Genomic DNA, 16,277 nt, shown 5'->3' with positions numbered 1-16,277 from the left:
AGCAAAAAGTTGTTTGGAATCAAATCTGATAAGCAATCTAGCTCAGTAATAGCATTTTTGGTCAAAATCTATTTCTCAGAAAGTACACTATGAGCCAAAGTACTGACAAAACAAACATGCCAACTAATGGGCCACAGTTTACTCTTTTTTTTTCTTTCATTAGAAGGAATTTCTTGAATGCTTCTCAATTTTTATATTACAAATCTGGAATTGTTTGAATTTACAGGTTACATTCTACATGAACAATGACAATGATGCCAAAGAAATTGTTAGCGATTTCAAAACAGAACAGTCTGCTGCTAAGGCAACTGACTGATTGGGGTATGGGAGGGAGGCTGCACAGTCAATAAAGAATCCAATAGATTTAATGAAGTAAACAGAAAGGAAGAGTCCAGTGAACTGGCATTCTCTGAACATTACTCTACAAAACTACTATGACTAGATTCCATTTTTCAATCTCTATTTCTAACCTCAGTCAATCAATTCACTCTGTAGAAACTGGTATTGGAAAATATCTCATAGCAATGATTTTTCCTTCTCATGTTTCAAATCTCCATGGAAAATAAAACTGCTTTCCACAGGCAGAGATTCTGATCCAACACTAGTCTGGGGCTTCTACATCCTAATAACAATAAATCAACATTGCAGGGTGGTATGGTACAAAAAGTACTGAATGTACACTCAGATGACCTAGGTTGAAGAGCTGGTTTTTACCAGATGTGTGTCCTTTGGACACTTAGAGCCTCTTTGTCTGTTATTTCATCTACAAACTTGAGGAAAATAACATCTTCCCTGCTTTCCTAAAGAGGCTATTGTGCAAGCTTTACACTAAAGAAGAGATAAAAAAAGACACTTCTCCCTATTCCTTTGCACAGATTGGGGTGCATCGGTCTGAATCACTGCATATCATTAAATTTATTCAGTGTGGTTATGAATTTTACTGAACTTTTTTTCTTTTCTTCCTCTTTTTATTTCATTCTTTAAAAACTTTTTTTATATGGAGAAGGAAATGAGGGAGTAAAGGGAAATGTAGGCAACGTGAAAACAAAAGAGATGAATAAAAATTCTTTTTTTTTTAAGATCCTTATCTTCTGGCTTAAAATCAACACTAAGTATCAATTCCAAGACAGAAGAGAGGTATAGGTTAAGCAATTGGGGTTAAGTGACTTGCCCAGGGTCACACAGTTAGGATTTATCTGAGACCATATTTGAACCCAGGACGGACTTCCTGTCTCCAGGCCTCACTCTCTATCTACTGAGCCACAAAGTTGCCTCAAAAATCTATTTTTAAAAGAGGCTATTATATCAAATGAAAAAATATGTGAAAAAACTCTACAAATTCATAGCACAATGCAATTGAAAAGTATTTTATTTACTTATGTTTCTTGGTTTCTTAAACTTGGACAAAAAACTATAGTTTCTTGAACTTCAGGTATATTGGAATTTTCAATGGTTGACTCTGAATTTTGTCCTAGTCACAAAGGAAGTACCATGTTTCATAATATGCTACTAATTTCTTCAAAAATATGGAATAATATGTCCAGCCTTCCTTAAATATCAGAAGAAATGTCAAGTCTGCATTATTTAACATGATTACTCCCAAAGGTGGCACAATATTCACAGAATATGTGAAGTTTTCTCTTTATTCTTTTAACTAAATTTAACTATAAATATGATTTATAATTATAGTTCTCCTAGCTAGTCATTTATCTGAATAAAAAGCCTAAAATGCCATAGGCATTTCACTTTTGAAAATAAACTGTTAGAAACATTTTTAATATTATCTTTACTACTATATATTGTTCATCATCATGGTTATGTGAAGATTGGATTTAGCTATCTCCTGATTGTAACAATGAAAATACTTAGCTCTTTCTTTATTGTGAAGCTAGAATTATAAGCTACAATCTATTTTTAAATCTTAACTACAAAAAAGGTGTTAAGTAACTATAAAAGGTGAATTGATCACAAAAAGGTCTTAAGTAACTACAAAAGGTGAGCTTAACAAAAGAGGTGTTAAATAACCCAAAAAGATATAATCTAATCAGAGAAGGTGAGAACTAAAGAGTGGGCAGTCCTGGAGAAAATCTAACCAAAGAAGGTGAGAACTAAAGAATGGGCAGTCCTGGAGAAGAGCATATGCTGTGATTGGTAAACGTGAAAATTTAGAGGAGGTGACACGAGAAAAAGGTCTTTAAATAGAGGGGGAAAAGACTGAAGAGGCTTGGAGTGAAGAATCAGTCACTCGGAGCTGAAGGGAAGACAGATATTCGTTCGGAGATTCAGGCACTGACTCGGAGGCAGACACCGAGGCTATCTCCGTTGGTGAGTGAAAAGCTGACATAGTGACCCCGCCTTTCTGGAGGTGTGAAGCCTCCAGGAAAGGCCCAACTTCTTGAGACTCTTCCCCTGGCTGGGGCTTAGAGATCTAACTGGTATCAGAAGAAGCCAGAGTTTTCTCTCTCTCTCTCTCTCATTCCTTAACATCTTCCTTCTATTGTAAATATTGTAAATAAAACTACCATGAATTCCATTTACTTTAGTAATTCATTTTGGGATTTAGAAATTAAATCCCTGGCAACCACTTAATAAAACCACCTAAATAATATATGAAAAGTTCAACCACAATTAAATTTAACAGTTATTACCTCTACTATCTTGTAACCTTTTATGAAAATCCAAAATTCTAGCTCTCAACAGTTCTTCATTTCCAATGGGTTTCTCTTTATAGGTCAAGAATCAATTGTATGTTTAATTCATATGAAATGTGGTATTAATCTTTTGTTCTAAATAAATGGTCACTCATTTTTACACACACATGAAACAGTATATACTTCTATACTCTATTGCTACCAGTAGACTATCAAAACTTGAAAATATGACTACCATATACTAAATTGTGTTGTGAACATTTCTCCTGAACTCTGACAATGAAATACAAAAATAAATCTTAAGATCTTATAGACACACCTTAAATAAGCAACTCTTCTCAACCTATGAGACTAGAGAGAAGTAATGCCAGTGGATTAAGGACTAGTGTTGAAGTCATGAAGACTAGGGTCTGAGTCCTACTTCTAAACCATACAGCAAGGTCACATCATGCTTTGTTTGGTATAAATTTTACTTTTCTTTAGTGCTTGTAAAAATTGAAGAACTGAGAAAGGGCCTTCAAGCAATTTACCCTGACAGCTTGTTCCTTTTTGATGCCGTCTACAATATCAATAGGTTCCTTAAATATTGCTTCAGGATTCTCTGCTGCAACATCCTCAATGTTGACACCACCTTGAGCACTTCCAATCAACACAGGACCCTAGGTAAAAGACAAGAGTCAAATTTTAGCTCATTCAACAACATTTGTGCTATATATGACAATCTAAATTGCTAAATGAATGCAAAAGGGCAAAGAAAATACTCAGCCTATCCTCAAGAAGGAGAGAAGGGACATATCTATTGAAATAACTGAAGAATACTTTGCAACCAAAATATATCACATAAAGCTGAATACTAAGTACATAAGTGCTGAATCTGTATACTTGGAGTAAAGAGATTTAGCTCAAAGAAGGCCTCCCGGAGTGGTTATTTTTGAGCTAGGTTATCAATACGAAGGACCAACAATGAGAAAGGTTAAAAAGTATAAGCAAAGTATTTAAGAAAATATCCTAGAGAGGCATTTGGACTAAAGCAAAGAATGATAGATTTGGAGTCTGACAAGTTTTGCCTGAGTGCCAACTTTGCTACTTACAACCTGTGTCTTCTTAAGCAATTCACAGTAACTCTGGATCTGTTTCCTGCTATATAAAATGTGGAAATGGAGGACAGAAGCTAGACTTTATTATCTCTGAGATACCCTCCAACTTTAAGATTCTTACGGCAAACTCAAAAAAGAAAATAAACGCTAACCCTGGCCAATTATGTATTCTGCAGTATTCCCTTGTATTTCAGTAATGAATTCGTTTCCTTAATACACTGTAGACAAACTGAGAAGTTCCCAACTTATACGCGTCCCCTACATGCAATGAGCAACCCAAACAAGTGACCTACTGACAAGAGAAATTTTTCTCCCTCTATCTCTTGGGATTGTCCTCCCAGATCATGGTTTTCCTTTAGAAGGCTCTACAATGAACCAGGGCTTGATGCACTCAAAGAGAGTGCATCACCTATAAACAGGATGATCTCTGATAAGTCTCACTATTCAGAAAGAATCCTCCTATTATTTGGCATCTATGCCAAGGAGCCTCTATGACAGGAATGAACACTTGTTTTCTGCCTCACTTAATATTAATAGTCAGAGGGTCCAAGTTGTCTCTATTGTTACATTTTTCAAAGAATCTTATAAGATTGTCTGGCATAGGCATTGATCAGAGATGTAGCACTGTAAGGGACTTTGGATGTCATCTGATCCATCTAGTTCCACCCTTTAGAGATGAGGAAACTAGAAGTCCAGAAGTGAGGTCACTTGACCAAGATCGCACATGTAATTAAACAGCAGAGAAACATACTATCTAAACCCAGATACACTAACTGAAAATCCACAATTCTTTCTACTATGCTTTAGGGCAGTGTTCTGATCTACTAAATCAAAATATTTTTATAAGCCACAAAGAGAAAGCACAGTAAGTTCCTATATTTTTTAGTGAATTGTGATTGTTGAGATGTAACCTGCTATAGAACATAATCTGTAAAAGCCTTCTTGTCCCCTTTTCATACCTTCATGAATGCCCTTAATACATTTGTTTATTATCCTCACAAAATTTATGTACAGAAAGTGGGCATATGCACTAATAGGCATTGATATCCTCTTGACAGTTTCCTTTTTTTTGTAATAATAAAGTTTGTTCTTTCTACTCCTTTACTATCTTCCCCTCCCTCTTTATATAACTTGAGAATTGAACCCCCTCCAAATCCCATATTTCACCTCTGCTAAAGGCCTTTTGCATATACGTGGTCTATCTGTTTTTCCCATTTTTGTTTTCTTTCATAACATTTCTATAAGCAGCACATCTAGGACCTGTATGTCTAAATGTGGTGACTCCACTATCAATGTTGGAGAAAAATGTTATTGTAAATCTTAAAAGAGCTTTCCCTGTTTTTATCTCTATATTTCTCTCCTCCTAATTTCATCTTTAAACATCCTCAGAATGGCTTTGCTTAATTGGTTCTCTCAACAATTTTTCAAGCTGTATGAATGATTATGTCTACCTAGCAGATTTTAGGCTTCCAACAAACCCTATGGTTAGATCAACTGATTTTGAAGCTGTGTCTCTGATCCCTCAATATCCTGGACTTAATCTGCACAGTATCTTTAAAAACAACAACAAAGCGATATGGCAACCGAAAGCATTCTGTGGAATTTCTAGCTGCCAAAACAAATGAATCTTCAAGATTATTTTGGTCTTTTCTCACTGCATTGCTGTCTTTGAAATAGTTATGTAGTATGTGTAAATCTATGTTAGATTGCTTGCCATCTCAGGAAGTAGGGAAGGGCAGGAGAGTTTGGCTCAAATTTAAGAAAAAAGTTTAAAAATTTTTTTTTCATGAAATTGAGGAAAAAATAAAATATTATTTTAAAAATATAAATTATATATCATTTCCTAGATCTCCCCAAATGAATGTAAAGCAGATATAAATTTGCAATGTTGTCTAGAACTTGCTCCAAATATATCAATATACACTCAAATTTCTGTATATAATACAACATAAAAACAAACAAAACCCACCTAACATTTACTACCAACTAAAACTAATATAGCAACAGCTATGTGACTAACATAGCAATAACCATAAATATAACCACTCTAAATATTAAATGGATTTCTGTAGTCGAGGCATTGCCGTAAGGGCAGTGAAGGGTTAAAGCCTCTAATTGTGGAGTAAAAATCTCCCTTTTCCTGCTCTGAATTTTTCTCTTTTTCACTCCTTTGGGGGCCCATCCAAAGGAAGAAAGAGGAAAAAATCATTGAACAGATATTTGCTTTTGTCCTCTGCTGAGGATTTTTGACGCCAGGCAAGTTCAATCTTGCAACTATCCCATTTTATTTTCTTTCTTTTTGTGAGTATCCAATTTAAAAATACATAGAGACGAGACTTTGACAAAGACAACGATAAACAGAAACACACAACATTGTGACAAGCATGCTTTGAAAAAAAAAAATCAGTGCTTTAGGATCCATTCTAAAGAAAAAATATAATTTCCCTCTCACCCTTAGAGTATCTCATATACTCACCACCAAGGGGATCTCTGTAGCATCAAAACTTTGCATGACCAGCACACAGTGTCGGGGGTTCTCCAAAGAGAACCAAAGGAGGGGTTACAATAAAAGAACCGGGGGGGAAGGGGGTCCCTAATAGGGGACAGTTTAGAACTATCAGGGGACAGCTTAGAGCTGTCCGAGAGGTCGCAAGAAAGATTGGAACATTATCAAAGAGGGATAATGAACGTTTTCTCGAGAGATACCACCTATCCTCCCCAATCCTCCCCATAGTGTTAACAAGGGAGTTAACCCGTTCCTAGGAGATCTTGGAACTGTTTGCCAATCTTTGTCCTTTAAAAGGACAGGAATTAAATTACCCATTACTGCTAAAAGATAAACTAAAAAGCGAAAGAAAGAGAGAGACAAAGTTGGGGAACAGAGGAGGCCCGCCAACGCGGCGCTCTTATCTCTGTTCGATCCCCTGCCCACCCAAGCTGCAGTCTCGCAGCAGAGGCCGTTCGTCATCCTATGACCAGCAAAGGAATCAGGGTTACGAGGCATATGTCCCTGAATCTGGACGCCATTTTTGTAAGGCTCATTGCCAAGGTCAGCCAGCCCTGTGTGACCTTACATGGGGTAACGAAATAAAGAGTAACGAATGGACACTATATGAAAATGAATAGCGACAAAGCTTTATTGGGTTCACACAAAGCATATATAGGTTAAGACACACAGGAAGATATGATGTTACCACCCAGCAACAGCAGGAACCAATAATTGGGCAGATTCATAGGAATTCATGACGTTACCTGCCAGGCACAAGGAAGAACTGAGAAGATTCCAAACAAGCAACTTTCCCACAGTCTCTCACAATTTCTCACAAACCTTATCAATCCTCCCTTTGCTGGCTACTCCAACCTTGCAGTTTCTTTCTCACAAACCTTATCAGTCCTCCCTCTGCTGCTACTCCAACCTAGCATGCAGCTGGGCAGGTCATACACAGTTCAACCCACGACCTTGACTATGCAGCCCAAGCGGGGAGAAGAGGAGGCTTTAACCCTTCACTGCCCTTACGGCAATGCCTCGACTATAGATTTCTGTGTTGTTCTCAAAGATCACTGAAGAAAAGTCATGCAAATACCCATATAAAAAGTACCAATTCAGGTAGAAGAAAGTTTTTAAACAGATTTATTGGACTTACTTTTTTTTTTTTAAATCTTTACCTTCTGTCTTAGAATCAGTACTAATTATTGGTTCCAAGGCAGGAGAGGTAACGGCTAGGCAGTTGAGGTTAAATGACTTGGCCTAGGTCACACAGCTAGGAAGTATCCCTCTAGCTGACCCCTTTAGATTTACTTTTAAAAGTTATTAAATAACTTATTTAGTAAAACGATCTGTAAAGGTTTTTATGCTTTTAGTTGAATTTTACTACCATCTAGTGTTATGCTGAGGAAATACTTTCACAGTACAAAATGGAAAAAAAATGTTAAAACTGAGAACTAAAAAGTCTTTAGAGAGTAATGTGGAAATGTGGGGCCCAAAAAAATTGTCCATGGTGATAATAATAAGTGCCAGAGCTAGGATTCAAACCCAGGTTTGGAAACACCTTCCACAACCCAGTAGAAACAGAATAAACCAAAGTACTCACTCCAAATGTAAGACTCTTTACAGTAAACCATGCTATGCTCATTGAACATCCCAACTTCTCACTCTATACCCATCCCAAGCATGAGAACCCCCAATCTTTGCAAGATACTCAGATCAGCTCAGTGACTTATTCTAGGCTCGGAGACAGATTTCACACATTTCAAAGAAGCAATTAATAGAACTGAAACATAACTAGAGATTAAAAGAGGTAAAACTAACAAAAATGAGATTCTATATAACAAAGCTATTTTCATATATTTGCATTCAACAAACTTTCAATTGCCTATGAAATATCTACCTCTTTTCTAGCCTTCTCTTACACATTCTTCTTCATGTACATTGCTTTCTAGGTAAACCAGATTTAGTTTGTATATGAAGGGGTATATGTGAGATAAGACAGGAAAGGGAGGTTGGACTAGGTTGTAAAAAATCTTGAATGTTAAGAGTAAGGAATTTGGACTTTTATTTCATAGGCAACAGTGTGTTTTTGAAGAAGGGTTTTTTTGATAGAATATGTGGAAATAGATTTGTTATACAGAATCACCTCGAGGTAAATAGTCAAGTCAAATCAATAAATATATATTACTTACTCTATACCAGGTACATATTGCCAAGTGCTGAGAATAGAAATATAAGCAAAAAGAAAGATAATCTCTACCCTCAAAAAAATTATATCCTAATGGGAAGACAATACATAAAAGGAAGCGAAGATGGGGAGGTTAGTTGTGACAGGCCAGTCAATGACACAGGCACACTGAACTGCTCTCTGCCTTAGTTTCCACATCTTTAAAATGTAACAGTTCAAGGTTTATGAGCATAAAATTAAGTACTATTTGCAAAGTGTTTCCAAATTCTAATGTGCTATGTAAATGCTAAGCCATCATAATTATCACCATCATTGTGCAGGGACACAGTGGCAAAATTTGGAGAATAAAGGATGGCTGATATAGGTCTTTTCTCAAAATGGAGGTAAAGAGGAACTTTCCAATGGAGACCTGAATTGAAGTGAGTTACTGATTTGGTTACATTACATTTTCTACAGTAACTAGTGATTTATAACAATCTTCCCTTTGGTAAATTTGAAATGATATTTTAAACCAAAAAATGTTAGTTTTTATAGCTGATAAATATGCAAGGTCAAACAATGACCTTCAAAACATAAGTACAGATTGAAAGTGCCCAGAGAAACACAATTAACATATAAAACAAATGTTAATTCTGTTTCTTAATATCATGGACTCATGGAATATTATATGGAACCTTAAAAATAATTTAGTAGGGGGCAGCTGGGTGGCTCAGTGGATTGAGAGCCAGGCCTAGAGACGGGAGGTCCTAGGTTCAAATCTGGCCTCAGACACTTCCCAGCTGTGTGACCCTGGGCAAGTCACTTGACCCCCATTGCCTAGCCCTTACCACTCTTCTGCCTTGGAGCCAATACACAGTATTGACTCCAAGACGGAAGGTAAGGGTTTAAAAAATAATAATAATTTAGTATAACTCCCTCCTTTTATATATTTATAAAGGATTTCACACTGTACTCTAGAGGTACTGTTAGCACTTCAGACTGAGAGAAAAATATAGCCTAGATCTTTATCTCTGTTGTTCTGCCCCAGAGAAGCTAGTATCCTTCAATTGCTCTCAAATCTTTCTACCTGAAATATCCCAATCATCTTCAACAGAAAAATTTACTTAAAATGTCTGTCCCATCAAAACACAAAAAGATATGAAATCTTGAAAGAATTAGGTGGTATGGAATGTATAAATACTTCCTTTCTTTCCTCTCAGAAACATGAGACATTTATTTGTAAATTCATTATGTATTAATGGTTCATGCCCTGTTGAAGACTGGGAATGTGATTTCTAGCACTGTATTAGCCATTATAAAATACTACAACAAAATAAAATGGACCCTATGGAGTTCATTTTAATGGAATTATACCTAGTTACCTTTTCATCATTTCTTATAGCAAATTAACTCATTTAAAATTACAGTATAATTAATGTTTTACAAGTAAACAGTAGTCATGTTGTAAACAATACTATTGCATTTTAAAAGAATAATCTGATCCACAAAAAAGAATTTTGAACCTATATATCAATAATACTATAATATATGTATAATTACTCACTTGAAATGTCCTTTCCATTGTTATTGCAAAGTAGTATTCTCTCCTGGGATATCTGCGTTCACAGACCAAGACATTATTGCAAATCCTGCCCTTTTCTCCTGTTTGCTTGGTAAATAGCTTTTTCCCAATCATCTGGGCAGAAACAGCTTTTGCTTCTTCTGGGCTATAAAAAGAAAACATTTTCAAATATCACTGCTTTTTTCCAAAAGGTCGATATTGATCATACTACAATTAAAATGTCATATAACATAAATTTCATCTCATATTTCAATCTCATATCAATTATTTTAATAACATTTTTTTAAAAAAATTAAACATGTCTGACATTTATGACAGACTTACGAAAAAACTATCTTCACTCCACCTTTGAGGCCACTCTCAAATATTCCTTTTCCTCTGCCACCAGCTAAAACCTGTGCCTTTATCACAACATCTTTAGAACCTAAAAGAAAAAATAATCAAGGTCAAATGTGAAGGTTAAGCTAGCAGTATACAAAGTAATGCAACCTTAGTTATTCATGATCTAAAAGAGGCATATTAAAAATCAACTTCATTTATCTGAGGCAGTTAGCTGGCACAGTAGATATTTGTAGGACTTAGAATCAGGAAGAACAAAGTCTGAATCCTGCTTCAAACACCTGCTATGTGGCCCTAGGTAAATCACTTGACCTCTGTCTATCTCAGTTTCCTCACCTATAAAATAGGGGTAATAATAGCATTTACCTCAAAAGGTTGTTGTAATAGCTAAATAAGACAACATATATAAAGTGATATGCAAACCTCAATGTGCTACCATTATATTTATCATTATCATCATCTAGTATACTATAGAGGAATGGAATATTCCATATAAGTAAATTTTCCAGAAAAATGACTTTTTTAATACTGTTTTTAAGCACCAAAGGCTTTATGCGACTTTAACTAAATCTTTCCATAAAAAGCAACTCTGGAAACATTTACAATATACTTACTCTTCACAAGGCACTATGCTATGTGTTAAGAGTCAGAGACAAAATAGTTCCTGCCTTCAAGGTATTTATGTTCATATACAAAAATAAATACTATACTAAATATACTAGTATAGTAAATCAAATTAGATAACATAGGTAAAGCACTTTAAACGCCTTAAAGAGCTATATAAACTATAGTTATTAGCTATTATTAGTATATTATCCATTTCCCTGCCTTCTTTTATAAAGCATACTGTATAAAACAAACACTTATTAATGATTCAAGAGACATCATAATGAACAAACACTATATAGTAACAGAATGATTTTGGATTCTACTAAGGTGTTTGCCTCTACATTAAATGGTCCCAGAATGCCAGAAACTATCATCTTTCAACACTCTCATATGGCTGCCTCTAGAAGTAGCCCCTTGTCTTTTCACCTAATAACTTTCCAGTTTGCTACTTCTAATATACTATGAGCTGAGAATAAAATAACAACTTTTAGAATTGTGCATAAAGTAGAAAAGTTCTAAATTAGGGTGGTCTCTGAGGATACAAAGGTTTCCTTTGACTAACCTCCTCTATTCAAATAAAAGCATATGCATTTGGGAACAATTATTTCTACTGCTCAAAAAAGGACTTTCTTTTAGGCATAGAGGTCTGTCTAATTTCAAGATTAAAGAGAGGTATTACTCTATATGACATAGCACCTGATTAATTGATCTTTTCAGAAGAGGAATAGAGAGAACATACACATTCATAATCTTAAGCAGTCATAAAGTCACAAAAAAAAAACATAGTCCACTCTGAATTTATCAAGGTGATACAGTAAATATTAATCAGAGATAATCTACCATATATGCAAATTGCACAATACTATCACTACGTATAAAATGAGCTCAGGACAAATCAAGCCCACCGAGGAAAAAAAAAAAACATGCTTGCCTAAAATTGCTAGCAATCTCTCACACAAAGCCACTGCTGCTCTCAGACAAAGGTCATCATTAAACCCCGAGTATTCCCTCACTCTGAAGAGCAAAGAAGTCCTTGTAACATCATGACTAAAAGTATCAAACCTGCCTTTTCCCAAGTACACAGAACAGATTAGCAAACACTTTCTCAACTTCTTTATGTCTGTAACAACACTGGTAACATTCATGTGTTTAGTCATTTTCATAAATATTATTCTGTGAGAAAGTAATACCCCCCCCAAGAATGTTGTAATGCTTAATATTTTACTCTCTATCCCAGGCATAATGCCATGATTCTACCTCTCTGTTCTTCTCAAAAGGCATGCTGGCTTCCATCTTTCCTGTCCTCCTTATCTCACTCTTTCTCTCTGGCCACTACTCTCCCTAGCAAGCTAACTCACTCTCCATGGCTACAATGGCCCCCTCAGATCCAATCACTCATCACCAGATTCCCACAACTAAGGTACTGATTTCACAGAGGATTCTAAGGGATCTGGTTCCAAGAATCTACAGATTATCTCATATATATCTCGTATCTCACATACTCAATATAGTAAAAACTCCCCCATTCTCTACTGTCCCAAGCCAACAGTCTCTCTAAATTCTTCATCTAATGAAATATCTCACTAATCCAACAGATTCCCCATTTCAAATGATCTGCTCATTATATGAATGTGCACATAGCACAGAGCCTAATATTCTCTTATCCATCTGATTTTTAACTCTTCTGGAAAGGATCCTCTCCTTAATCTGTGCCTCAATTCCCTCCTTAGAAACTCATTTAAAAGTTCAATCTACATAAGAAGCTCTCTCTAATTAACCACATTATACTGAGTCAAAAATCCAGGAAAAAAATGAGTTTCCACTCATTGATCCAATTTCTTTTCCTTCATTCAACTGCAACTGATCTCTAATTGCCAAATCTAATGGGCTTTTGTTCACTCCCAATCTTTCCAGCATCATCTACATATTAGACTCTTAAAATGTAGACTCTATTCTCTCCAATTCTCCTACCTCTTTGGCTACAGATTTCCTGGACCACCATCCATTTCCTCACTCAGATTTATTATGCATACCCACAGGGCTCTGTCTGGGGCCCTCTTTATCTTCCCACTACATTCTTTCTTGTGATTCCCTCAGTTCCTACTCAAATATTATCTCTATGCAGGCCATTCCCAGAATCAGTATCCAATCTTGGTCTCTCTCTTCAACCCATTCCTTACCAAATGAATACACACTGGCATCTGAAACTCAGAATGTCCAAAATAGAACTCATTCTTCCCTCAAACCCTTACTTTTTAATTTCCTTTTCCTACTGTTCAGTAATACAGGTCGGCAGTCTAAAATCAATCCTTAACTCCAGTCTCTCTCAGGCCCCAATAATCACTCCAGATGGCTTATCTTTTCAACTTCCACAACTCCTCCTAAATTCCCCTTATTTAACACAGCTGCCACACTAAATCAGGTCCTCTGCTTACCCCAACTATTATTACCAGCTTCCTAATTAGTATGCCTCTTACCTAGACTATTAAACAGTCTCATAATTGGTCTGCTCAAATCCCTCAACCCAGCAATGCTCTCCACCCAGCTGTCAAATCAACATTCCGAAATTACAGCTGTGATCATATCCCTTGCTCAAGAATCTTTTTCCTCTAGGGAAAAATAGTATGACATTTGAAAAGCTTCAAAGCTTAGCTCTAGACTACATTTCCAGATTTATCCAAAATTACTCTTCACACACTCTATATCCCAGCCAAATTGCTGTTCTCCATACATATCACACTATCTACCATCTTTAAGCCTACAGTTGTCCCCAGTGAGAATTGAACTTCATCTTCTTCTTGCAGAATTTCCAGCTACCTTCAAGTCTCAGCCCAGGGTGCCACCTGTGAAATCCACAGTCTATCCTCATCCTCCCAAACTACCATTGTCCTTTCTTCACTCTCCAGAAATTACTTTGAATATACTGAGTACACTTCATTATCTAGGCCTCATTTTCTCTATCTATAAAATCAAAGAGTTGGACTAGATGAATTCTAAGATGCATTTAATAAGATTAGTAAAAATTAATAATAACCAACCAAAGGCAATTGATCAAAGTCTTCCATTTGATAGAAATTTCACTATATCAAATACCATTTATTCCAAACAAATCAGCAGTTAAGCAGTTATCTCATGGCAATTTGCTTGCCTTGTAACATTCTGTTATTTCATTTGTATAGAATCACACTTTCATTTATCACTCATCTCAAAAAATTTTAATTAAATGATAATCTCTTTCAAGATAGGTTTCTATCTTTTTAAGTCCCCTAATTGCATCCTTTTTTTTCCCTTCTACAACATTTAATATGCAATGGATACTCAACAAATGTTGAATGAGGTCAATTCCACTCTTCCATATAGTTTGTGTCAAAGCAGCCAAAAAATTAATGGTCTCGAATTTGGACAATTCTAATCACACCAGGTGCAAGAAGCAGTAATTTATGATCTTTGATAGACTTTATTAAGAATTCTAAATGAATACTTCCTTATAGCATGCCTTTATATGTGTGGCTACCATTAACTATAAGCCCCTATAAGTTTCAACAAAAAATATATTTAGAATCTACCATTTGCCCTGTACTGTTATACTATAAGAGAAATAAAGTATGAACATGATCCTTGTCTTTAAAGAGCTTATGAACTAGTGGGACAGATAAAAGAAATACACAAGGCAACATATAAATGTTAATTACAGAATTCATTTAGTCTAGTAACTAAAGTCATACTAAGAGTTACCATATCAAAGTAGATTGTAAATTCCTTGAAGACAGGGTCTGTCTTTTGGTTTTGTGGTATCCCCAGCACTAAACAGAGTGCCTGGCACACAAAACATACTTAAATACTTATTGAGTGACTGAAATGAAAAGACCTAGATACAAAGAAAGCATATAAACTACAAAGCAAAATGGAGTTAAATTTTTAAAGAATTGAATAAATACTTGCTGAATTGAATAATGGCGGGGAAGCGTCAATAAAACACTAATGAAACCTCTTTGTATCCATGTTAAAGTAATAAGACTGGTTTCTATCTGTGACTTATAGAATCTGTATTTTACTTTATAGCCAAGATGTATATGCATAAAAATAACTTCTCCCTATTCTCTTTTGGTCAAGGTCTAAATTTAGAATCCCTCAGTTCCATAAACAAAAATCTAAAATAGTTTCTATCTTAATGACCACATCTTGTTTAAGATTTGAGGAAAAGCAAGAAGTTAGCCACTTTCTCTCCCTGACCCCAGGGAGATTCCTCTCCAAAAATGGGCTACTTCCAAGAGATTTCTCAAGTACATAGATTCATCCCAAGATTCCCATACTAACCACACTAGCATAGGATTCCATGGATCCTCATTTAGAACAGATTTCCTACCATCCTATCTGAAGTATCTTGGAAGCTGTAATCTACTTGTCTTCCCAGGGGTCTTTCAAATCTGACATGGTAAAAACAGGTAGTCTTAAGAGTCAAGAAATAACGGGGGTCAAAATCCACTCCTGATACTTATCAATAACAGGAACATGGGCAAATCAAGTCACTAATTTCTCTAAGCCTTAGCCCCACCATCTGTGGGGCTGATAAAGATAATAATATCCATAAAATTTATACCATATAAGAAATCTTGAACATTTTAAAGCATTGTATGCCATATACTATTAAACAGCCCAAATCTAGAGAGAATCACAAAGGGAAACTGGGGCCACCACAAGTCCCACAAAGCAAACAGGGTGACCAATTGCAGAAAGGTAAATCCTGAATGACAAAAGCCCTTCCTAAACTTTCAGTTTTCTGCAAAGCTATGAAAAACTTCTAACCAACCATCAAAAAAGGAGTTTGCAGTCATACCATAGACCATAAGTTTCTTTTTGCTTATATCAGTATTCCCAAAGCTTAGCACAATGTCTGGAACAAAGTGTTAAAAAAATGCTGTCACACTCTCAACCCATACTCCTCTCATCTCTTTTTTCCAACCTCAAAAAGAGTAATTTACATTTGTTACTTCAACTTTACCACTTTCTTCTCAATCCCAGCAAGTCAGTCTTTTAATTCTTTTTGTTGTTGTTCTTTTTTTCCCAAACATGTCTGATTCTTTGTGACCCTATTTGGGGCTTTCTTGACAAAGGTACTGGAGTGATTTACCATTTCCTTCTCTAGCTCATTTTACAAATAAGGAAACTGAGGCAGACAAGGTAATGTGCCAAGGGTCACAGCTAATAAGAGTCTGAGTTCAGATGTGAACTCAGGTCTTCCTGACTTCAGGCCTCAATCCACTCAATCACTCTATCCATTGTACTATCTAGCTACTCCCCTGCTCCTTCTATTCTCTACCACTGTTAAGGTCCCCAGTAATCC

General features: G+C 35.8%; 1 protein-coding gene across 1 annotated transcript in view; it reads right to left on the bottom strand.

Moving 5' to 3' along the window:
• Positions 1-16,277, bottom strand: part of SUCLA2 (succinate-CoA ligase ADP-forming subunit beta) — a 57,662-nt gene that overhangs the window by 22,059 nt on the left and 19,326 nt on the right. Inside the window, exons 3-5 of the mRNA XM_007495430.3 lie at positions 10,310-10,409; positions 9,968-10,130; positions 3,182-3,310 (exon numbers count right to left, since the gene is read on the bottom strand). Coding sequence (XP_007495492.2) covers positions 3,182-3,310; positions 9,968-10,130; positions 10,310-10,409 — 392 coding nt within the window. The remainder of the gene's footprint in view (positions 1-3,181; positions 3,311-9,967; positions 10,131-10,309; positions 10,410-16,277) is intronic.

Source organism: Monodelphis domestica, chromosome 4 (assembly GCF_027887165.1).
Source record: "Monodelphis domestica isolate mMonDom1 chromosome 4, mMonDom1.pri, whole genome shotgun sequence".
Classification (NCBI taxonomy): Eukaryota; Metazoa; Chordata; class Mammalia; order Didelphimorphia; family Didelphidae; genus Monodelphis; species Monodelphis domestica.
This window is presented reverse-complemented; position numbering and strand designations above follow the sequence as displayed.